This window comes from Oncorhynchus clarkii, chromosome 5 (assembly GCF_045791955.1).
Source record: "Oncorhynchus clarkii lewisi isolate Uvic-CL-2024 chromosome 5, UVic_Ocla_1.0, whole genome shotgun sequence".
In the NCBI taxonomy this organism is placed as follows: domain Eukaryota; kingdom Metazoa; phylum Chordata; class Actinopteri; order Salmoniformes; family Salmonidae; genus Oncorhynchus; species Oncorhynchus clarkii.
Genome location: NC_092151.1, coordinates 68230583 through 68256828, shown reverse-complemented (window position 1 = coordinate 68256828; position 26246 = coordinate 68230583). Strand labels below are relative to the sequence as shown.

The 26246-nt window shown below is 42.1% G+C and overlaps 1 protein-coding gene across 1 annotated transcript in view; it reads left to right on the top strand.

Moving 5' to 3' along the window:
• LOC139409279 (voltage-dependent R-type calcium channel subunit alpha-1E-like) overlaps window positions 1-26246 on the top strand; it is a 218653-nt gene that overhangs the window by 130330 nt on the left and 62077 nt on the right. The window contains exons 6-8 of the mRNA XM_071154189.1: window positions 14283-14386; window positions 14979-15137; window positions 17391-17581. Of these exons, the coding sequence (XP_071010290.1) occupies window positions 14283-14386; window positions 14979-15137; window positions 17391-17581 (454 nt within the window). The remainder of the gene's footprint in view (window positions 1-14282; window positions 14387-14978; window positions 15138-17390; window positions 17582-26246) is intronic.

The window sequence follows — 26246 nt, the reverse complement described above, 5'->3', positions numbered from 1 at the left end:
TTTGTAGACACCCTGGTAGGTTGATTAATAACCTGAAACAGATTACAGGCAGTGGTTACAATGATAAGCTTCCTCTTAAGTGGACAGCTTGATGAAACCAGTCAATATTCAGATCCCCAAGAAAGTAGACCTCTCACATACCTCTCACATACACTATCTTTCTAAGGCTACATATATTAAAATGGGCTATTTTCAGCCCTTTCCTGGGTAGCTTATCATGATATGGAAAAGAGCAAACAAAGCAAGAGAAAAAAATATACATTCAGCAGTCCATTAATCCGTTGGTGTGTGTAAGTAAGTATGTGTGTGTGCTGCAGGGTTGAAACTACAAACCCATTGGCTTGGCTCTCTCATCCCTTCCACGCTTTTGGGAGGGAGGGTAGACAATGAGCCTGTCATAGCGGATGTAAGCAATGTCCCCACACGCTCTGGCAGCTTTCATGGCTGGGATAAGTTCTTTCCTCTTCTGGCACAGAGCTTTGTGATAGTCCTCATTGAGGAAGATATACCGTGCATTCAGAAAAGTATTCAGACCCCTTGTCTTTTTCCATTTTCTTTCCAATTACAGCCTTATTCTAAAATTCATTAAATAGTTTTTTCCTCTCATCAATGCACACACAATACCCATTTTTTTGCTATTTATAAAAAATGTAAAACTGAAATATCACATTTACGTAAGTATTCAGAACCTTTACTCAGTACTTTGATGAAGCACCTTTGGCAACGATTACAGCCTTGAGTATTCTTGTGTATGACGCTACAAGCTTTGAACACCTGTATTTGGAAAGTTTCTCCTATTATTTTCAGCAGATCCTTTCAAGCTCTGCCAGGTTAGATGGGGAGTGTTGCTGCACAGCTATTTTTAGGTCTCTCCAGAGATGTTCGATCAGATTCATGTCTGGCATCTGGCTGGGCCGCTCAAGGACATTCAGACTTGTCCTGAAGCCACTCCTGCGTTGTCTTGGCTGTGTGCTTAGGGTCGTTGTCCTATTGGAAGGTGAACCTTCGCACCAGTCTGACGTCCTGAGCGCTCTGGAGCAGGTTTTCATCATGGATCTCTTTGTACTTTGCTCCGTTCATCTTTACCTCGATCCTGTCTCCCAGTCCCTGCCACGGAAAAACATCCCCACAGCATGATGCTGCCACCACCATGCTTCACCGTAGGGATGGTGCCAGGTTTCCTCCAGACGTGACACTTGGCATTCAGGCCAGAAAATCTTGTTTCTCATGGTCTGAGAGTCTTTAGGTTCCTTTTGGCAAACTCCAAGTAGGCTGTCGTGTACCTTTTACTGAGGAGTGACTTCCTTCTGGCCACTCTACCATAAAGGCCTGATTGGTGGTGTACTGCAGAGATGGTTGTACTTCTGGAGAGTTCTCCCATCTCCACAGAGGAACTCTAGAGCTCTGTCAGAGTGACCATCAGGTTCTTGGTCATCCCCTTGACCAACGCCCTTCTCCCCCGATTGCTCAGTTTGGCCAGGCGGTCAGCTCTAGGAAGATTCATGGTGGTTCCAAACTTCTTCCATTTAGGAATGATGGAGGCCACTGTGTGGACCAATGCTGCACAAATGTCTTGGTACCCTTCCGGGGGATCTGTACCCCGATACAATCCTGTCTCAGAGCTGTATGGACAATTCCTCCAACCTCATGGCTTGGTTTTTGCTCTGACATGCACTGTCAACTGTGGGCCCTTATATAGACAGGTGTGTGCCTTTCCATCATGTCCAAGCAATTGAATTTACCACAGGTAATTTGTAGAAACATCTCAAGGATGATCAATGGAAACAGGATATACTTGAGCTCAATTTTGAGTCTCATAGCAAAGGGTCTGAATACTTATGTAAATAAGGTATTTCTGTTTAATATATTTGCATACATTTAAAAAAAAAACAGTTTTCGCTTTCTCATTAGGGGGTGTTGTGTGTAGATAGCAGAGGAAAATGATTTATTTAATATTATTTATTTAATCAACAACATTTTGAAAAATTAAAGTGGTCTGAAAACTTTCAAAAGGCACTGTATGCTCCTCTCAAGTTCTTGGCTCTTTCCAGAACAGCTACCTTGTCCTTGAACCTCAACAACGTGACCTCTTTCGGCCTGGGCCTGTCACCTGGGCCGGTGGTGGGTTTTCCATTTCCGTGGGTGCGCTCCACCTCAATCTGTCCACAACCATGTTGTTCCACCTTGATCATCCCTCGAGATAATCTGATTTCTCTGTCATTGTTATTATGGATTCACATACAGAACTGATGTCCTCTCCCAATGATTTACAGATTGTGTTCATTTTGCTCTTCTCCTGTTTAAACTCATCGAGCTGACCCTGGGAGATCTGCAAACTGTTCTTCAGGTCCTGGACCTCTCTGGTCAGGTCATCCATTCTTTTATTAGTTGACTCCACCAGTATTTGGACAAAACACTTGAAGCTTTATTGTTGTTGTTGTAACAACTGCTTGTATAATTATTTTTGTTAGTTTAAATTATCCTTCACCTGTAATAGAGAGACACCACTGTCCTCAACGGTGCTCCTGCCGGCTTTGGTCTTTGTCATGGTAGCAAAGTAGGTTACGCTCTTACTCCCCGCAGTTCCAGGCAGGTTGCAGGGAAGATTGAAAACAACAAATCATTAAAATCCAGACAGAAAATATTTACACAAGAAGCAATCTAATATCACACAGTCAAAACTCTCCGACGTTTAGTTAAGTTCACCAAGCCCGGGACAATCCACGGTCCCAGCCACAATGGCTAACCGTATCACGGGCTGCTTTCTAGCCCTCAAGAAAATCCTGCTAACTTGTTTGTTTTAAACTCTAGTCTGTGCTTTGTTCCTCTGTCTTCAGGGACATTGTGACATGAATGATTTGGACCTGCTTCACCTCCATCCAGATCTGGCTGTGTATCAGCGCTGACTTATGACCCGTGCTGCAGACTGAGACATGTATATGGCAGAGCTTTGAAAAGTGGGGCAATTCAATCCCTGACTCTAGGCAGGATTTACAGCTGTGTCTGAGAGTAGAGGAGAGGAGAGACGGATGTGACGGAGCGGGACGGTGCAGGGGTGTCCACACAGACAGGACAGACAGACAGGACAGACAGCTATCACAGCTAGCAGGCCCATTGTTCTTCCTGGGCTTTATAGCCAGGCAGCTATTTTAAAAAGGCTCCTAATGGGAGAGTTTCTCAGTTTCCGTCCTGTCACAGCATCAGCAAATAAACTAGCACTGGCAGAGCCGACAGAGCCATAATGAGGGGAAGAGGAGTAAGTAATGGGAGCCCATGGTTAGTGTCACATTTAGGAGTGAGCAGGAGGAGTTCACAGATGAGGGCTGACTGTACTTTGAGTGTGCCGTGGGTCTGGTCACAGCTCCATGAAGGAGTGACTGTGTTAATCAGACATTCAGTCTGTTGGTTCTCTTCACCATGTGATTCGGGTGCTGTGCTGATCTGTTCACACACTATTATTATCTCAGGCTGACGTAAGAGAGGGTGTTCCGTGACAATGTGGCTCTGGAATGGGCTGGCCAGAGGCAATGCTTTACTGAACCTAAGGGAGGATCCCTGACAGTGTAGGCTTCTATCATTCAGCCGTCACGCACACACGCCCATGCCCACATATGCTCACACATACGCACACACGCACACACACACACACACACCCACATACACACTCAAACACACACACACACCCACATACACACTCAAACACACACACACACGCACATACACACTCAAACACACACACACACACACACACACACACACACACACACACACACACACACACACACACACACACACACACACACACACACACACACACACACACACACACACACACACACACACACACACACACACAGTCTCAAGAGGCCATCTGCTGTGTGATCCATTGATGAGTATGGACAAGGCAGGGGAGTTTGTGTCTCCTGGAGCAGTGACCATGGTGACCCTCCACTATGTCCCTCTGGTCTGGTCTGACCACCAGGGACAGCATGTCAATAGACTCTGTTTGGAGGTTTCACATAATGCTTTGGGACATCAAACTGGTTCAAGGAGTAAATCATTATTTCTGGACAGAAAGAGTATTATTGACCTCTTTATGTTTTTGTGTGGACTGTTTTCACTTCATTCAACAACATCATGAATTGTGTTAGAGTAGGAAATGGAGTGAACATGTTTTATCTCTTATTTAGGATTTGTCTAGTGAATGATAATCGGATTGGTCAAGTACCCACGGTGAGCACTTGTTGCTGTGCTTCAAAGAGAGGATGAGTGGGAGAGACACAGGGAGAGATTTTAGAGAGCTGTCTGCTCCTCTCTACACAAGCGCACTGGAAAGCTTTTGAAATCAGACAAAACAGTTATGATTTTTAGGGTAGTGTACATTATTACTTGTTAAAGGTTTGGTAAATTGTTGTTAAAGTGTCACAGTTTGTTATATTTGTGAGAGAGATAGGCCTCCTCCACAAACTTGAGGCATTGTTCAAGTTTTGTAAGATGGAGAGAACATTTACTTCTCTAGGAAGAAAGGGGCTGGTTCTCTGTACAGCTTCTCTATATCACAGCATGATACAAAGAAGCCCCCTTACAGATATTTGAAAATGATCTGGATGTTAAAGGTCCCCATTTCTGTCCTCTGCTCTTTGTCACCGTGTATTGGTAATGGCCTAAATCAGTTTATACTGTATCCTCAAAGAGAAAGGTGAAGGCAGATTAACCACATACAGAACTGAATTATACTCCTCTTGTCTTTGCTCAGTGTCTCTATGGTCCCCTCTAAAGGATGTAGTACCCTGAACTATAATAGATATGACCAGTATATTGAATTTGATCAACCTTTCTGTTTCCCATCTGGTCTCAGTGGTCAACATATAGTACAAAAAAATATCCAGCCATGTTGTAACTCTCAGAGGACTTATAGGCTATTATAAAACGGGTGGTTAGAGCCCTGAATGCTGATTGGCTGAAAGCCGTGGTATATCAGAACGTATACCACGGCTATGACACATTTGTTATTTTTACTGTTCTAATTATGTTGGTAACCAGTTTGTAGGAGCAATAAGGCACCTCAGGGGTTTGGGGTTTATGGCCAATATACCAGTGTCACGTCTACTCCCGCTCCTCCTCTCTGGCGCTCGTTGTCGCTAGTTTTCTTATCATTACGCACACCTGTCACCATCGTTACACGCACCTGCGCCTCATGAGACTCACCTGGACTCCATCACATTCCTGATTACCTCCCCTATAACTGTCACTCCCTTTGGTTCTTTCCTTCAGGCGTTGTTGTTTCTGTTTATATGTTTAATGTCTGTACGCTACTCGTGTTTCTTGTTTTGTTCCATGTTCGTTTATTTATTAAATTCACTCCCTGTACTTGCTTGCTGATTATTAGTGTACACGTTACAACCAGGGCTAAGGGCTGTTCTTAGGCATAATGCAACTTGACCATATACCACAACCCCTTGGGCCTTATTGCTTAAATATAGCCTGTGCTTTCAAATGACAACACTGGAATCATGCAGTATTAACTTCTGCAATGTTAACACCCTTTGGGCTTTGGTTGGTATAACCAACCAAATCCTACAAGACATGGAATATGTTTTTTCTATGTGGGTTATTACATTTGTATCCTGCTGTAAAGAAACCAGATGGCTCTACTGTATAGTTCTTCTACTGTTTGTCTTTCTATTTACCTCTTGATCAGACAAACAAAGACACCTGGCATCTGCTAAGGATAATTCATATCTATAGCAGCACAAATGATCAACCTGTGGTTTTATTCCCCATGGTGTGTGTTTGTGGGGCAAGCAATGTTAAGGTAACTCACCATTCCCCCTTTTCCTGTAGAAATGTGTTTTGTAATTGTTTTGGAGTCACATTGTTTCACTGGGACACAAGGTATTTGCTGAATTGTCCTCAGGGAGCTTCAAATGGCCCATTTAGGTGAAATTGCGTTTTCACTGCTGTAGGATGCCTTTTCTAACTCCTCTCTACGAAGAGTACATTTTTTCATTATTGGCTGTATTGATATCCATGTTCTACAGGATACCTTAGATATAGTTAGGGTGTTTGACTGTGTTTGACCAAAGTGTTTGGTTTGGGGACACTGAAATCAAATGGGCCTTCCTTAGCACAGGGAGGTACAGGCTTCCTCCTGCTACACACACATCATGGCCTTTGATAGCTGCCCACTACTGGGCTGTCTGAAAGGGCTGGTATCCCTGGGTGTGGATCCAGTTCCCACACATATAAAAAGTGCCCACAGACTGGGTCAATGCAAAAAAAAACGACTGAAAGCTTCAACTTTTGTTTTTAATGTAGTGGCTTTAGGGCCTGTAGTTGTAGTGTACAGTTAGCTCAGGCCCTCTGGTCCAGTGGGAGATTCAGGGGTGAGGCTGGGCAAGGGCATTCCTGGGATGCATGGAGATACAGAAAGAGATTATGAATGAAATAAAAGGCTCTTTGAAGTCTGCATGTGGTAGTTATGTAATGGAGGAAGAGACTAGGCATTAACTCACCCTGCTGGGTCAATATGGAGTGTAATATAGTAGAGACTTTCAGTTTAGTATTGTAGGCTACTAGGTGATACAGTAACCATTGATGTCAGATGCCTGAGAGTACAATGTTTGAGAAAACATGATTTCATCCTGGCATCCTGGTGTAACATAAGCTATTTTTCACAGCAGATGGCTGCCAGCGAGAGAATGCTCTTCCAAATACAGTATTTGTCTTAGAAACTGTCATGTGTCAAGGTTCTCTGGTACACTATAAATATATAGAGCAACAGAATGAATTTAGCATATTATGTTTCAGTTTCTATTTTTATTGTCATGTGCACAAGTAGGGTGAAATGCCTTTCTTGCAAGCTCTTTCCCAACAATGCAGTAATAAATACACTATATCTACAAAAGTATGTGGACACCCCTTCAAATGAGTGGATTCGGCTATTTCAGCCACACCCATTTCTGACAGGTGTATACAATCCAGAACACAGCCATGCAATCACCATAGACAAACATTGACAGTTGAATGGCCTTACTGAGGAGCTCAGTGACTTTGAACGTGGCACCGTCATAGGATGCCTCCTTTCCAACAAGTCAGTTCGTCAACTGTCTGCCCTACTAGAGCTGCCCGGTCAAAACGTCTAGGAGCAACAACGGCTCAGCCACGAAGTGGTAGGCCACACAAGCTCACAGAACAGGACCGCCGAGTGCAGATGCGCTTAGCACTCACTACCGAGTTCCAAACTGCCTCTGGGAGCTACGTCAGCACAATAACTGATCGTCTGGAGCTTCATGAAATGGGTTTCCATGGCCGAGCAGTCCCACACAAGCCAAATATCACCATGCGCAATGTCAAGCGTCCTCTGGTGTAAAGCTCGCCGCCATTGGACTCTAGAGGAGTAGAAACGCGTTCTCTGGAGTGATGAATCACGCCTCACAATCTGGCAGTCCAACAGGACACATTTTTTACTTATTTATTTTTTTACATTTTTACCACTTTTTCTCCCCAATTTCGTGGTATCCAATTGTTTAGTAGCTACTATCTTGTCTCATCGCTACAACTCCCGTACGGGCTCGGGAGAGACGAAGGTTGAAGGTCATGCGTCCTCCGATACACAACCCAACCAAGCCGCACTGCTTCTTAACACAGGGTTAGGGTTAAGAAGCAGGGTTAACCTCACTAATGCTCTTGTGGCTGAATGGAAGCAAGTCCCCACAGCAATATTCCAACATCTAGTGGAAAGCCTGTTATAGCAGCAAAGGGGAGAGTCAGGGGACCAAAGGGTCAACGGGGAGAGTCAGGGGACCAACTCCATATTAATGCCCATGATTTTGGAATGAGATGTTTGACGAGCAGGTGTCCACATAGTTTATCAGTAGTAAAAAATATTACACTATCAAATAAAGTAAAGTAGAACAAAATGGCATGTTATTTTTTGTTATAACAGGTAACCTTCTGTCATTAAGTTTGCAGATGACACAACAGTGGTAGTAGGCCTGATCACCGACAACGACGTGACAGCCTATAGGGAGGAGGTCAGACCTGGCCGGGTGGTGCCAGAATAACAACCTATCCCTCAACGTAACTAAGACAAAGGAGATGTTTGTGGACTACTGGAAAAGGAGGACCGAGCACGCCCCGATTCTAATCGACGAGGCTGTAGTGGAGCAGGTTGAGAGATTCAAGTTCCTTGGTGTCCACATCACCAACAAACTAGAATGGTCCAAACACACCAAGACAGTCGTGAAGAGGGCACGACAAAGCCTATTCCCCATCAAGAAACTAAAAAGATTTGGTATGGGTACTCAGATCCTCAAAAGGTTCTACAGCTGCAACCTGACTGGTTGCATCACTTGTACAGCAACTGCTCAGCCTCCGACCGCAAGGCACTTCAGAGGGTAGTGCATACGGCCGGGTACATCACTGGGGCTAAGCTGCCTGCCATTCAGGACCTCTCCACCAGGCAGTGTCAGAGGAAGGCCCTAAAAATTGACTGGTTGCATCACTTGTACAGCAACTGCTCGGCCTCCGACCGCAAGGCACTTCAGAGGGTAGTGCGTACGGCCGGGTACATAACTGGGGCTAAGCTGCCTGCCATTCAGGACCTCTACACCAGGCAGTGTCAGAGGAAGGCCCTAAAAATTGTCAAAGACCCCAGCCACCCCAGTCATAGACTGTTCTCTCTACTACCGCATGGCAAGCGGTACCGGAGCGCCAAGTCTAGGACCAAAAGGCTTCTCAACAGTTTTTACCCCCCAAGCCATAAGACTTATGAACAGGTAATCAAATGGCTACCCAGACTATTTGCATTGTGTGTCCACCCAAACCCCTCTTCTACACTGCTGCTGCTCTTTGTTTATCTTATATGCATAGTCACTTTAACTATACATTCATGTACATACTACATCAATTAGCCCGACTAACCGGTGTCCCCGCACATTGGCTACCCTGACAATCTGCATTGTGTCCCACCACCCGCCAACACCTTTTTTACGCTACTGTTACTCTCTGTTTATCATATATGCATAGTCACTTTAGCCATACCTACATGTACTGTACATACTACCTCAATTTGCCTAATTAACCGGTGGTGCCTGTACATAGCCTCGCTACTGTATATAGCCTCGCTACTGTTATTTTTCACTGTCTTTTTACTGTAGTTTTTATTTCTTTGCTTATCTATTGTTCACCTAATATCTATTTTTTACTTAAAAATTGCACTGTTGGTTAGGGCCTGTAAGTAAGTATTTCACGGTAAGGTTGTTGTTGTATTCCTGTTGTATTCGGCACACGTGTCAAATAAACTTTGATTTGATTTAATAGGAGCCAAATCTTTTCCGCAAAACTAAGTGATGAACATGTGAACAAGCAGATAAAGCTTTGTCTTCATAAAGTACATGGTAATGAGGTCTTCTGAAATCTCCAGTGAATCAATGCTCAAGGCTTAGCGCAATGTTTGGAAATAATCTGCAAGCTCCAGTTGTTCATATGAAATCGAGGTGTCGTCATTGACACTTCTGTGTCTCTCTCTGTTGTCTCTCTATCCTTGAGTGTCTATCACTGGTTCTCTGTATTACACCTTGTGACAATTAGCCAAGTCTTTGCTCTTTGCACAAGTTGATTAATAGATCTGGTGGTGAGTGAATGATTCATAAGACACAGAGGAACAGAGCAGGGTTGGTGTGAGACGAGCCCTCATCAAAACACAAGGCTCTCTCTCTGAGTACTGTAGAGTAGACAGGTTATGGAGCGGTTATATATAGGTGCAAATACACAGAGTGCTGGCTAACATTTGGCCATGTGTCTTACTGGTCCATATGTATTACTGGTGATGGCTTATGTCATTGAAGGTCCCCACCACCTTATTTAATCACCATGGTCACCATAGTCTTGCCATGTGAGTCATTGTATTTGTCATTGTATTTGAATATTGTAATATATACTGAGGAGTGATGCAGGCCTGTTGTGACTGGTGTGGGTAGTGTGTTACCATGACAACAGCCCGGGGTCAGGGTGACTGATTGAGACAGACAGTGTTTGTTGTCTGTCTCTCAGGCTATAAAAGGGCCCCATCACACTTACAGAAACAGTGAAGACACAAAGGTAGGCCTTGGTTACAGCAATCTGTCAAAAGCAAAGACTTCAATGACGCAGCTGAACTCTCCATGTCCTCCCTATCAAAGTAGTCAGTTAGATAACTTCCTAACCTAGATTTGCCCTCAAGAAATGACAGCTGTCTGTCATTTGACATAATGTTCATGACAGGTGTCAATCATGTCATGATATTGATAGTATTATGACTTACAGTATGTCACTGTCAAGTGACTTATTATTGTTGTTTCTTGTGTGTGGATTTACAGTTGAAAATGACACCAGCGAATCATTATCAGAAACGGAGATAAATAGGATCAGTAATGAGTGTGAATTCTGCAGCTGAGGGTCCAAGTGGTGTTAAAAGTGAACAGCTTTTGTTTCCTGGCATGATACTCTTTTGTTTCCTGGCATGATGCAGTAAACAGTGACAATACATTGTTCCCTTGCATGCAGTGGTACCAGTGACAGTGGATCGTCCTTACCCAGGTTTTGTGCTGCTGAGGCACTCCCACACTGCTCTGCTTTCTGGCACAAAGAGATAGCATCCATTCCTTCTGGAGCCTCCCACAGTGTCTTCACTCCTCACAGGGTTTTAACATGCTGGATTATGCTCCTAGGTTGAAAACTTAAAAAACAAACACTGTTGCCTCTGAATTTTGTTGCGTATTGTATTTGCTGAATGAAATATTAAATTGTAGGAATGTGCACCATCCACATAGATAAGGTTTGTCTGGTATCCAGATTTTCATACTGTCATGCCGTTTCTGTATCATACCGGGTTATACGGTATTATAATATACATTATTATAAAGCCACTTGCACACATCATTTTTCTATCAATATTATTTTTGACACACAAAACAATTTGGCAACAGCAATCTTGATCCAGGAGGGGATTGAATGTCTCTAGTCTGGGTACCAGTCTCTTTAGCTAACATTAAGCTCATTGTTACTCCATGTCATTGCCAAAGAGAACTTTGTTTCGCAGTGGTTTAAAATACTTAAGTAAAAATACTTTAAAGTACTACTTAAGTCGCTTTTTTTTAGGTATTTGTACTTTACTTTACTATTTATATTTTTGACTACTTTTACTTTTATTTCACTACATCCCTAAAGAAAATAATGTACTTATTACTCTATACATTTTCCCTGTCACCCAAAAGTACTCAAGTTACATTTTCAATGCTTAGCAGGACAGGAAAGTAGTCCAATTCACTCACTTATCAAGAGAACATCCCTGGTCATCCCTACTGCCTCTGATCTGGAGGATTCACTAAACACAAATGCTTCGTTTGTAAATTATATCTGTGTGTTGTAGTGTGCCCCTAGCTATCTGTAAATAAAAAAACAATTTGGTTTTCTTATTATAAGCTATTTGAAATTATTTGTACTTTTACTTTTGATACTCAAGTATATTTTTGTAATTATATTTACTTTTGATACTTAAGTATATTTAAAACCGAACTACTTTTAGACTTTTACTAAAGTAGTATTTTTCTGGGTGACTTTTACTTTTACGTGAGTCATTTTCTACGAAGGTATCTTTACTTTTACTCAAGTATGACAATTGGGTACTTTTTCTGCCACGGGCATTTCAGCAATCTCCATATGCAGCTGGATTTATTGTGGAGTTGCTCATTGGTTGTTGGAAACATCATTCATATTTTCCATGACAAAATGTGTAGCCTCAAAAATAGCATTACAATTAGAATAAAGTGAAAAACAAACATTTAGCTGCTAGCTAGGCTGAAAATCAAAGCAGAGGTTTTGTGGTTGGAATTGCAGTATGTATTTAGTTTGAGAATTTAGACGTGAGTTAGCAACTTTTGACAGAATGGTTTCGTCTGTACAAACAAAAAATGGTTGCTTAGCAAACGGTATTGAAATCATACCGTCAGTTTTTCAAAATACCCTGGTATACAGTGTAAACGGTATATTACCAAAGCCTAATGTAATGTTCTCTTTGTACTTTATTTATGCCTTCTGTTGACTGGGACTTAACGGCTACACATGTACTGTAACTATGTATCATCAAGCTCATGTACCTAGCCTACACGTGTGTCTGCCCAGTGGCCACTCTCTCTGTCCACTAATATAGACCAGACCAGAGTACAGCTCACCTGGCTGGCTCCTCACAAATCACAAGGGTGTCTGCCTGAGCAGGAAGTCCATCAGCAGAATAAATGGGGATTACATTTTTAGCTCCTAGATCCCCCAGTCTCCATAACAACTAAAGAGCAGGCCAGACTTGGTAATGATTTGGAGAAGGGGAGGAGGCTCTGTCTGTTCTCAGCTCATCCTAGATGGAATAATATAATTTCTGTCTCTGTATGGACGTGCTATTTTAAGATCTCTCTCCAGTTTTAATTAAAATGGCTGACACCCCAGTGTCCTGACACCCCAGATGTGACTAATCTTCAGGCTATAATTGGATCTATGCCATATTCAATGTACTCTGTATTATTTATGTGTAACACTGTGTTAACAGAAAATGACAAAACAGGGATATAGCAATTTACTAATGTAGAAAAAAGTACGCCCTTCTTTGTTGTTTGAAGACATCATCTGCAGCCGCACGTCATTTAATCTCTGTATCTCTGAATTCAGACCTCAGGTTGTTACTTTGAAATGTGTTCCTGGAACTAAGCCTTAGCATCTCTCTCCAGTAAGTCCTGCTTGCTGTGTTCAGAGGGGTCCCAGACTACACAACACTGGCGTCCTGTCGGATCTGGACAGAGAGGGGTGAAAGGCAAAAATGAATGAGGGAGAAAACAGTGAGAGGGGTGACCATGGGTTGTCTATCACTCCCATTATGGTGTAAAGTGAGCCGCGCTGGAAGTGTATTTAGAGAGAGAGGGATGAGGAGAAAACGGGGGAGGGTGATCTGAATCCCCCCGAGTGTGCACAGCAGCCTAGTGCCACTAACACGTGAAGGAGAGGAGGGAAGGAGTAATGGAGGAGATTGGGAGTACACAGTAAACACATAGGCCTCCCATACATATCTCTCTTCTACCTGCTGTGCTGTATCTACAATGTGTACCCTCCTATTAAGAGGCACATCAGAGAAAGGACAACATTTGCATTTTATAATGAGCTGCTTCACATGTGCTCCAGGTAGCTGCTGTCTGTGGACTGCACCATTTTATCCAGGGGGCTGAAACTCTATGCCCACTGCTTAAAGTATTGAAACTCGGTGATCTTGTTTTCATTCAGTGTTTTAGTATTTCCTTAATAGAATTTGTCAGTGCCTTCCTCCTACGCAGTGCAGCCAAAAAGACGACTTGTTTTCTCTTGCATTCACTGCCTGTTGTAGACCCTCACACTCCCTATTATTTGTGTCTGCGTGCAGGCACACCTGTGTGCCTTTCACAAACAATAACCAGGGAAACCAGATTGCTTGAACAACAGTACCCCCTTCCCCTCCCTGCTCCTCCTGAACCTTCTGAGTGGGACACACCTATAATGGCTGGTCTCATTTTACTCCAGTCTGATGGGAAAACATAACTAATGTGGTTAGCTGCACACATGTGACAGATGACTCAGATGATAAGACCCAGAGATGAAGTGCTAGGATGGCTGCTGAATGTTAGCTAAACAGAGTAGGGGCAGAATTACACTAATGGACAATTTCACTGCAATATTGATCTGTCAATCATGTGTGTTGAGTCTCGACCAATGCTATTTTATTGTTCAAAATCAGGAATTTTCTAAGATTCTAGTATTATCCATGAGTAATAGCCACAAATAGTCTTAAGTGTAGACCAATTTGTAAAAGATAACAGCCTTGATAGACTGCGTCGTGTTGTTTTGAGCCAATTTTGTTCTAATAGCATGAAGGGGACACACGGTTCTAACTGCGTAGGTACATAGTTTAATTAGAGCTAATCAGACTGTGTAATGAAGAAGTGTCATGTTTTCCTGGGGAGCTGATGTGATGAATACACCGCCAACAAGTACTTTATTTGGGGGCACCAGTGCCAATACATTACCCTCTCCCCCAACTGTGGTATAGGTTCAGTCATGACCGGTCCTGGACCTGCACAAAGAAATGTATCACACAATGCCTGATTCAGATCATGTTTGACATTACATTCAGACCCCTCTTTGAAATATTAATGGAATATTAACGGTGTATAAATGATTTAATAATTCCCTGTGTTGTGTGTGTGTTGTGTGGGTGTATGCAGGATTCTGGCCACAGCGGGAGCTCACATGAACATCCCAGTGGACCTGCGGACCCTGCGGGCCGTACGCGTGCTCAGACCCCTCAAACTGGTCTCTGGAATCCCCAGTGAGTAGCTTACACCACCAGATGTTCTGGGTGTCCATGGATCTGCTCTGCCTATCTAAATCTATACTAGTGGAGGCTGGTGGGAGGAGCTATAGGAGGACAGGCTCATTATAATGGCTGGAATGGAATAAATGGATTGAGTCAAACATGTGGTTTCCATATTTGTTTGATGTGTTTGATACTGTTCCATTTATTCCATTCCAGCCATAGCAATGAGCCCATCCTCCTATAGCTCTCCCCACCAACCTCCACGGATGTATACAGTACACATATCTGCACTGGTTCTACTGGTGTTTTCTGGACCGCTGTCTAACCTCAATTTGGAGTCCGTAAAGTTAGTCCTAATGAGTTCTTCTGTTGGCAGAACACATCTGAGTCCGACTGACAACTAGCAGATGCAGTAGTGACCCACTCCCAAAAGGCAACGATGTATTAGGGGGATTGTTGTGTTAGCCAAAGTGAGAGTGCTGACAGTATCTGCTTGAAGTGGTTCCCACACTTACCATTTACAAATGTTTTGTGCTGTTACTCATTGTTGCCACTTATAACACATGACAGTTGTCTCTTTCTCTATCTTTCTGTGTGTGACCAGGCCTGCAGATAGTCCTGAAATCCATCATGAAAGCCATGGTGCCGCTGCTCCAGATCGGCCTGCTGCTCTTCTTTGCCATTCTCATGTTTGCCATCATCGGCCTGGAGTTCTACAGTGGAAAGCTCCACAACACCTGTCTGCCCATGCCAAATATCCTGGGTAAGACAGAATATGCATCCCAAATAACCACTGTATTCCTTTTGTAGTGCACTACTTTTGACCAGGGATTATATAGGCTATAGAGTACCATTTGGGACTCACCCAGACAGAGAAAGGGCACTTTGAGCTCCAAGCCTTAGAGAGATGCCATCAAGTCTGCAGTCATTCAGGACGCACACTGCTCTGCATATCAATTCGGGTTGTTTCTGTAGCTGTTGGTGTCCCTTTATGAGGTTGAATCTGTTGTATTCAGTGTATTTATACCTGTACTTGCTTATAGCCTATGCTTGCATTGAACACCTAGCTACATAGAATTGTTTTAAACAATGCGTTAGTATCGTGCTGTGATCCTTCGCTCTGTTACATGTATACATTTAGGGTAAGTTATCGTAAACATCCTTCAAGCTGATCATTTATCAGCAAGGTTATACTGCGCCTACACAACAAGTGGATTATTATTTTCTACGAGGCTTCCTCAGCTGTAATGATAAGCCATACAAACGTCCTGTGAGTGCTCTCTGCTGTTCCCTCCCACCCGCCCAGTGTAATGTATTGTCAGTGGTCAAGATGACACTAGCTGTGTTACCCAACAGACCTGAAACACACAGTACCAATCCTGACTGCACCTATAAATGTAACCACAGCCAACATGACTGCCTATGTAATTAAACCCCACAATATAGCAGCTCAATACAGCACCTCGACTAATTGTAAAGTCATAGATGCATGAATCATGTTATAATAAAGTGGGTTACACAGTTCTATTCACACACATGTTTATCTCCTGAACATAATTTGTTATTCAGGTAGTGTGGTCTTTTAACAAGCTTACTGGGGATTTGTTCCTTCGGTTTTTTTTACATTATAGGAACTTAGTTGTCACAGATAGAGAAGATGATGAAGTTATCTTTCCTTTTCAAAAAGGGTTGCCTTACCTTCAGCTTATCTTTTGTCGAGGTTTCAATATCACTCACAGCTTGACTTGGTTATAAAAATGTTCCTTGGTCTGCCATTGACAGGCTGTATGTAGGGTGTTCACTCACTGCTGTACAATGTGGAATAAAATCTGGCAATTCAAGAGGGTGCTACGAAATGAATGTCAAAACGTAGTTGTCTTTGCCCTATGTCATTATAAATTACATAGAATACACCCTTAGATTGTTTTCTACAATATTATAACCTTAATAGACTAGTACTTGACAGTGTTGATGAAATAAAGTGTTCATTTACTGTGACCATTGCTCGTTTAGACTGTGCCGCTTCTATATTTAATGTTGTGATGTTGTACCATTTGGAGGTGTCTCCGCTGGTTGGACCAATCAAAATCATGATACCTTTGTCATTTTCATCTCCAGATCCTTGGCTTTTATTGCCTTTTTTGTTGCCTATATTGGCGATATATATATATTTAGTCGCTATTTAGTTTTATATTGAGCGGATTTAATTTAGAAAAAGCCCATATTTTCACTCACGACCTGCAGCCACTAGTTAGCTTGTTAGCTGATGTTCGAAGTTAGCGCTGTTCTGCCGCGGAGCAGCACCACAGGGTTTTATTGGGCAGTGACGACTTATTTGATCATGCCTCTGTGATGACCTTCCATTCACATGCTACATATTTGTATAAATATTTGTATAAACCTTGAAGGAATTTATAATTTTATGGGTGAACACCCTACAGTCTGTCTCGGTGGTTTAATACAGTAAAGAGTTATATATCATATATATTCTAGTATTCCTTTACTACATTTCAAATATATCCCATTTAATACAGTTCCCAATTGTATCAAACAGCATACTGTCATTTTTAAGATGACATCATGATAAAGGTTATGTGGGGACCACACTGTACGAGTTAACCTTATTGGCTTTAGAGAGATTATTTATGATAATCACACATTGCACAAATCAAATAGCGTATTATTAGTGTCATCTTTCACAAGGGTTCAGGAAAGGACTTTCACACAGAGAGCTGCTGCTGCTCACTTCATTGATCGAGTCATGCATTACATTACAATCATCATATTGTGCTACTTATTCATGCATCTCCAGTAGATGCAAGTCATTTCTCAGAATTGAGACATTTCTCTGAAGTCATCATATCTCTCATGGGAAAATCACGTTCAGTTAGATTGATTTCAGTATTGCATCGTTTAAAAAAAATCTTTAGCCTAACCTACACATCCTATAGTGGACTCTGACTCGGGACAATAAGAACAAGTTGAGGAACTTTATTCTTTCTTGTCCCTCTGTCAGAGAATGAGACGGTGGACAAGTCGGAGTCAGAGTTCCCGTGTGGGGTGAGGAAGTGCCCTGACAAGTACGCCTGCAGTGAAACCTGGATCGGCCCCAACGATGGCATCACCCAGTTTGACAACATCCTGTTTGCTGTGCTCACCGTCTTCCAGTGCATCACCATGGAGGGCTGGACCACCGTGCTCTACAATGTGAGTCACACCTGCTTCTGCCATATATGAGGGAAAAATAAGCCTATTATTTGACCTGGTAATATATTTATTTGATATACCTCTCCAAATCCTAGCTAGCTGTTTTTATCTGTCATTACTAAAGCTATCGGATATTTGTTGCAAGATGCACTCAAACATCCCTTACAGTAGCTTCCCTGTTCTGTGATTGTGAACACAATTGATTACACACCATACCTGAGAAATGATTGAAGCATTGCACAACGATAAACAAACACACCATTTAGGCTGCGTTTACACAGAAATCCCAATTCGGATCTTTTGCCCAATTATTGGCAAAGCAGCTGATCTGATTTGTTTTTTTGTTTCTGTTTTTTAGAGGGTAGATCAGCTTTAATATTGAAGATAGATTGTGGTTTCTATCAATGTCTGAATAATTTCCAAACACCTGGAGGTGTGTTGGGTCATTGTCCTGTTGAAAAACAAATGATAGTCCCACTAAGTGCAAACCAGATGGGATGGTGTATCACTGAAGAATGCTGTGGTAGCCATGCTGGTTAAGTGTGCCTTGAATTCGAAATGAATCACTGACAGTGTCACCAGCAAAGTACCCCCACACCATCACACCTGCTCCTCCATGCTTCACGGTGGGAACCACACATGTTAACCTACTCTCACCTAAACAAAAATCTCAAATTTAGCCTCATCAGACCAAAGGACAGATTTCCACTGGTCTAATGTCCATTGCTCGTATTTCTTGACCCAAGCAAGTCTCTTCTTATTATTGAGGTCCTTTAGTAGTGGTTTCTTTGCAGGATTTCGACCATGAAAGCCTGATTCATGCAGTCTCCTCTGAACATTTGATGTCGAGATGTGTCTGTTACTTCAACTCTGTGAAGCATTTATTTGGGCTGCAATTTCTGAGGATGGTAACTCTAACGAACATATCCTCTGCAGCAGAGGTCTTTCTTTCCTGTGTCGGTCATCGTGAGAGCCAGTTTCATCATAGCGCTTGATGGTTTTTGCGGCAGCACTTGAAGGAACTTTCAACGTTTTTTTAAATTTCCGGATTGGCTGACCTTCATGTCTTAAAGTAATGATGGATTGTCGTTTCCTTTTGCTTATTTGAGCTGTTCTTGCTATGATATGGACTTGGTCTTTTCGGGCTATCTTCTGTATACCACCCCTACCTTGTCACAACACAACTGATTGGCTGAAACGCATTAAGAATGAAAAAAAATTCCACAATATAACTTTAACCTGTTAATTGAAATGCATTCCAGGTGACTTCCTCAAGAAGCTGGTTGAGAGAATGCCAAGAGTGTGAAAAGCTGTCATCAAGGCAAAGGGTGGCTACTTTGAAGAATCTAAAATATATTTGGATTTATTTAACACTTTTTTTGGTTACTACATGATTCCATATGTGCTATTTCATAGTTTTGATGTCTACACTATTATTCTACAATGTAGAAAATAGTAAAAATTAAGAAAAACCCTTGAATGAGTAGGTGTGTCCGAGCTTTTGACTGGTACTGTATATTTTTAAAAATATTTTCCTTCTCTAATATTTTCCCTTGACCCTTTCATCCCTTCCCTAATTGGAGTATAATAATGTTTCAAGTTCTAATGTCTCATGCACAAGTGCAGTGAATTGCCTTTTTTGCAAACTCAAAACCCAACAATGCAATATTCAATAACAAGTATTACTAGAAAAAAATACACGAGAAAGTAAGTAAGTAAGCTTACTATATACAGGAAATATTAAAAAAGTCAGTTCCAATAACATATTTACATGTGCAGGAATACTGGAGTGATGGAGGTGGATATGTACAGTATAGGGGTAAGAGGACTAGGCAACAGGATATAAGATTAACAGAGTAGCAGCAGGTTGTATGTGAGTGGGTGTGCGGGTGTGTAGAGTCAATATAAATGTATCTGCATATTATGTGTGAGTGAGCAAATGATGGAGTGTGTGTGTGTGTGTGTGTGTGTGTGTGTGTGTGTGTGTGTGTGTGTGTGTGTGTGTGTGTGTGTGTGTGTGTGTGTGTGTGTGCGTGCGTGCGTGCGTGCGTGTGTGTGTGTGTCGGGCCCTGTGAGTGTGCAAAGAGACAAGGTAAACTTAGATATTCCATGTAGCTATTTTGTTAGCTATTTATCTGTCGTATTGCTTGGGGATAGAAGCTGTTGAAGATCCTGTTGGTGTCAGACTTGATGCACCGGTACCTCTTGCCGTGCGGCAGCAGAGTAAATAGTCTATGGCTTGGGTGGTTTGGAGTCTGACGCTTTTCACACCGCCTGATATAGAGGTCCTTGATGGCCGGAAGGTTGGTCCCAGTGATGTACTGGGCTGTCCGCACAACCATCTGTAGGTCCATGCGATTGATTATATTGGTATTGCCATACCAAGCAGTGATGCAGCCAGTCAAGGGCCCATGCCAAACTTTTTCAACCTCCTGAGGGGGAAGAGGCACTGTCATGCCTTCTTCACAACTGTGTGTGTGTGTGTTTGGACAATTTGAAGTCTGTAGTGATTTGGACACAGAGAAACTTGAAGCTGTCTACCTGCTCCACTGCCACCCACGTCAATGTGCTCTGAAAATGTGCCCTGGAATACCGTTGGGGCCCGCGGCCTTGCGGGTGTTGACCTGATTAACGACCCTTCTCACGTTGACCTCAGAGAGCGAGATCGCCTAATCCTCTGGGTCGGTGACGGCCTCACACCTGGCTCGATGTTGTTGTTGTCAAAGCATGCATAAAATGCATTGAGTTTGTCTGGTATTTGGCATTTAGTATTTTATTAGGATCCCGATTAGCTGTTGCAAAAGCAGCAACTACCCTTCCTGGGGTCCACACAAAACATGAAACATAATACAGAATGACATAATACAGAACATCAATAGACAAGAACAGCTCAAGGACAGAACTACATACAAAAATGTAAAGGCACATGTAGCCTACATATCAATGCATACACACAAACTATCTAGGTCATATAGGGGAGAGGTGTTGTGCTGTGATGTGTTGCTTAATCAATTTTTTTGAAAACAGGTTTGCTCTTTATTTGAGCAATATGAGAAAGAACAAAGTTCCATTCAATAAGGGCTCTATATAAAACTGTACTATTTCTTGAATTTGTTCTGGATTTGGGGACTGTGAAAAGACCCCTGGTGGCATGTCTGGTGGGATAAGTGTGTGTGTCAGAGGTGTGTTGTTGTTTTTGCAAATAATTTGGGATTTCCAACACATTAATGTTTCTAATAAAAAGAAAAAGTGATGCAGTCAGTCTCTCCTCAACTCTTAGCCAAGAGAGACTGGCATGCATAGTATTTACAGTGCCTTGCGAAAGTATTCGGCCCCCTTGAACTTTGCAACCTTTTGCCACATTTCAGGCTTAAAACATAAAGATATAAAACTGTATTTTTTGTGAAGAATCAACAACAAGTGGGACACAATCATGAAGTGGAACGACATTTATTGGATATTTCAAACTTTTTTAACAAATCAAAAACTGAAAAATTGGGCGTGCAAAATTATTCAGCCCCTTTACTTTCAGTGCAGCAAACTCTCTCCAGAAGTTCAGTGAGGATCTCTGAATGATCCAATGTTGACCTAAATGACTAATGATGATAAATACAATCCACCTGTGTGTAATCAAGTCTCCGTATAAATGCACCTGCACTGTGATAGTCTCAGAGGTCCGTTAAAAGCGCAGAGAGCATCATGAAGAACAAGGAACACACCAGGCAGGTCCGAGATAATGTTGTGAAGAAGTTTAAAGCCGGATTTGGATACAAAAAGATTTCCCAAGCTTTAAACATCCCAAGGAGCACTGTGCAAGCGATAATATTGAAATGGAAGGAGTATCAGACCACTGCAAATCTACCAAGACCTGGCCGTCCCTCTAAACTTTCAGCTCATACAAGGAGAAGACTGATCAGAGATGCAGCCAAGAGGCCCATGATCACTCTGGATGAACTGCAGAGATCTACAGCTGAGGTGGAAGACTCTGTCCATAGGACAACAATCAGTCGTATATTGCACAAATCTGGCCTTTATGGAAGAGTGGCAAGAAGAAAGCCATTTCTTAAAGATATCCATAAAAAGTGTTGTTTAAAGTTTGCCACAAGCCACCTGGGAGACACACCAAACATGTGGAAGAAGGTGCTCTGGTCAGATGAAACCAAAATTGAACTTTTTGGCAACAATGCAAAACATTATGTTTGGCGTAAAAGCAACACAGCTGAACACACCATCCCCACTGTCAAACATGGTGGTGGCAGCATCATGGTTTGGGCCTGCTTTTCTTCAGCAGGGACAGGGAAGATGGTTAAAATTGATGGGAAGATGGATGGAGCCAAATACAGGACCATTCTGGAAGAAGACCTGATGGAGTCTGCAAAAGACCTGAGACTGGGACGGAGATTTGTCTTCCAACAAGACAATGATCCAAAACATAAAGCAAAATCTACAATGGAATGGTTCAAAAATAAACATATCCAGGTGTTAGAATGGCCAAGTCAAAGTCCAGACCTGAATCCAATCGAGAATCTGTGGAAAGAACTGAAAACTGCTGTTCACAAATGCTCTCCATCCAACCTCACTGAGCTCGAGCTGTTTTGCAAGGAGGAATGGGAAAAAATGTCAGTCTCTCGATGTGCAAAACTGATAGAGACATACCCCAAGCGACTTACAGCTGTAATCGCAACAAAAGGTGGCGCTACAAAGTATTAACTTAAGGGGGCTGAATAATTTTGCACGCCCAATTTTTTCAGTTTTTGATTTGTTAAAAAAGTTTGAAATATCCAATAAATGTTGTTCCACTTCATGATTGTGTCCTTCTTGTTGTTGATTCTTCACAAAAAAATACAGTTTTATATCTTTATGTTTGAAGCCTGAAATGTGGCAAAAGGTCGCAAAGTTCAAGGGGGCCGAATACTTTCGCAAGGCACTGTATGTTTAACATCATCCACATAAGAGTCACAGCAAAATCTTTTGTATGATCTCTTATACATTATTTTAGGCCCAGCTGTTGGAACTTTGGCTTTCCTGGATCTAGCCACTATACTGTGATCACTGCATCCAATGGGTATAGATACAGCATTAGAACAAAGTTCTACAGTATTAGTACAAATGTGATCAATACATGTGGATGATCTTGTCCCTGTAGTGTTTGTAAACACCCTGGTAGGTTGATTAATAACCTGAACCAGATTACAGGCACTGGTTACAGTAAGAAGCTTCCTCTTGAGCGGACAGCTTGATGAAAACCAGTCAATATTCAGGTCCCCAAGAAAGTAGACCTCTGTTTACATTACATACACTATCAAGAATTTCACACATATTATTTAGATACTGACTGTAAGCAGTTGGTGGGCTATAGCTACACCCCAAAAGAAAATGCTTTAGATGTACCAAGTGAACCTGCAACCACAACACTTCAATAACACTTGACATAAGATCTTCTCTAAGCATTACAGGGATTTGGCTCTGAATATATACAGCAACACCTCCCCCATAAGCATTTCTGTCTCTTCTATAGATGTTATATGCTTGTATTGCTACTGATGTATCATCAAATGAATTATCTAAGTGAGTCTCAGAAATGGCTAATTACGAATGTTATCTGATGTTAGCAAGTTATTGATTTCATTAACCTTATTGCTAAGGCTACATATATTAATATGGGCTATTTTCTAATGTAGCCGGTGACGGAGGTGGTTAACTTGTCCATGTTTTCGGCGGAGTCTCGTTACATAATCCAATTAGCGCAGTCCTGTAGCATAACCTCGGATTCTGATGACCATTTATAAACGGAGCGAATCGTTGGTTCTTAATGTTTCAGCTTCTGCTTGTAAAGAGGAAGCAAGAGTACGGAGTCATGATCTGATTTGCCGAATGGCAGGTGAGAGAGGGCCTTGTATGCTTGCTTGTGTTTAGAATAGCAGTGGTCCAGGACTTTATCGCCCTTAGTGGTGTTGGAGATCTCTTCGTGTTGGAGTCTCTTAGTGACGCCAATCGCCGACAACCAGAAAGGCAGCCACTTGGTGTAGGTTATCCTGCTTGTTTATAGCCTTGTACAGTTCATTAAGTGCCAGCTTGTTATTTTTATTGTCCTGAGGTGGAATGTATACAGCAGTCACGATAACAGCTGAAAACTCCCTCAGGAGGCAGAGGGGTCGGCATTTGACCATCAGGTATTCCAAGATGGGTAAACAGTGGGTCGACACTTCCACCGTGCTGGAATTAGAACACCAGTTGTTGTTGATGAAGAAGCAAACCCCTCCCCCTGTCGATTTCCCTGGCCACACGGTGAATGAAGAATCCATCAAGTTGGATAGCTGTGGGGGGTATCTTGTCCGAGAGCCATGTTTCTGAAAAGCAAAGACTATTGAAGTTTCAAGAGTCCCGTTTTTAGTAAATCCATGATCGGAAGTCATTCATCTTATTATTAAGTGACTGTACATTACCCAATAGAAGGGAGGGAAGAAGTGGCCGGTTTTCACTTCACCTTAATCCTACAAGGACCCCCTCTTGCCTCTGTAACGCCAGTGTTCCCTATTGTGTAGCCCGACAATTGGATTGGAATTACTTAGAGAACCCAGGGCAGATGAGTCGAAGTAGAAGCCGGAATTGGGGTCAGTAACTGCCATTCTGATGTTCAAGATTTCTTGTCGGGTTGTAAGAAATAACAGCGGAAACATTTTGTGAAAATAGAGTAAAAATAAACAGCAAAACAATTACAGAATAGCAAAGTTGTGTTGGAGCTTGCAAAACGGCGGCCATCCAACACGACTCCAACAATACTTAGGTTTCTACTTCCAGCTTATACATACTATATACAGTTGAAGTCGGAAGTTTACATACACTTAGGTTGGAGTCATTAATAAAACTTGTTTTTCAACCACTCCACAAAATGCTTGTTAACAAACTATAGTAATGGTAAGTCGGTTAGCACATCTACCTTGTGCATCTTTTTTCCAATAATTGTTTACAGACAGATTATTTCACTTATAATTCACTGTATCACAATTCCAGTGGGTCAGAAGTTTACATACACTAAGTTGACTGTGCCTTTAAACAGATTGGGAAATTCCAGAAAATGATGTCATGGCTTTAGAAACTTCTGATAGACTAATTGACATCATATGAGTCAATTGGAGGTGTACCTGTGTTTGTATTTCAAGGCCTACCTTCAAACTCAGTGCCTCTTTGCTTGACATCATGGGAAAATCAAAATAAATCAGCCAAGACCTCAGAAAGAATATTGTAGAATTCCACAAGTGTGGTTCGTCCTTGGGAGCAATTTCCAAATGCCTGAAGGTTCCATGTTCATCTGTACAAACAATAGTACAGAAATATAAACACCATGGGACCATGCAGCCGTCACACCGCTCAGGAAGGAGATTCGTTCTGTCTTCTAGAGATGAACGTACTTTGGTGCAAACAAAAGTGCAAAATCAATCCCAAAACTGCAAAGGACCCTGTGAAGATGCTGGAGGAAACGGGTACAAAAGTATCTATATCCACAGTAAAACGAGTCCTAAATCGACATAACCTGAAAGGCCACTCAGCAAGGAAGAAGCCTGCTCCAAAACCGCCATAAAAAAAGCCAGACTACGGTTTGCAACTGCACATGGGGACAAAGATCGTACTTTTTGGAGAAATGTCCTCTGGTCTGATGAAACAAAAATAGAACTGTTTGGCCATAATGACCATCGTTATGTTTCTAGGAAAAAGGGGGAGGCTTGCAAGCTGAAGAACACCATCCCAACCATGAAGCACGGGGGTAGCAGCATCATGGTGTGGGGGTGCTTTGCTGCAGGAGGGACTGGTGCTCTTCAAAAAATAGATGGCATCATGAGGAAGGAAGATTATGTGGATATATTGAAGCAACATCTGAAGACATCAGTCAGGAAGTTAAAGCTTGGTCACAAATGGGTCTTCCAAATGGACAATGACCCCAAGCATATTTCCAAAGTTGTGGCAAAATGGCTTAAGGACAACAAAGTCAAGGTGTTAGAGTGGCCAACACAAAGCCCTGACCTCAATCCTATAGAACATTTGTGGGCAGAACTGAAAAAGCGTGTGCAAGCAAGGAGGCCTACAAACCTGACTCAGTTACACCAGCTCTGTCAGGAGGAATGGGCCAAAATTCACCCAGCTTATTGTGGGAAGCTTTTGGAAGGCTACCTGAAACGTTTGACCAAAGTGAAGCAATTTAAAGGCAATGCTACCAAATACTAATTAAGTGTATGTAAACTTCTGACCCACTGGGAATGTGATGAAAGAAATAAAAGCTGAAAATCATTCTCTCTATTATTATTCTAACATTTCACATTCTTATAATGAAGTGGTGATCTTAACTGACCTAAGACAGGGTATTTTTACTAGGATTAAATGTCAGGAATTGTGAAAAACTGAGTTTAAATGTATTTGGCTAAGGTGTATGTAAACTTCTGTCTTCAACTGTACATTTTATGGACACAGTATATTTTACATTAGTTATCTTGTTTTTTTTGTTATTTTTAGTCCCACCTTTCAGCTCCCCTCACACCTCCCATCTTTGTCTGAACAGCATCCATTCTATTAGACATATATTTTTCAACTGTGCTGTGATGTTTCACCAAAGTCCTGAACCTTTCTATTCTCGTAATTTCTACAGATTGTAAATTAAAGATCAAATATT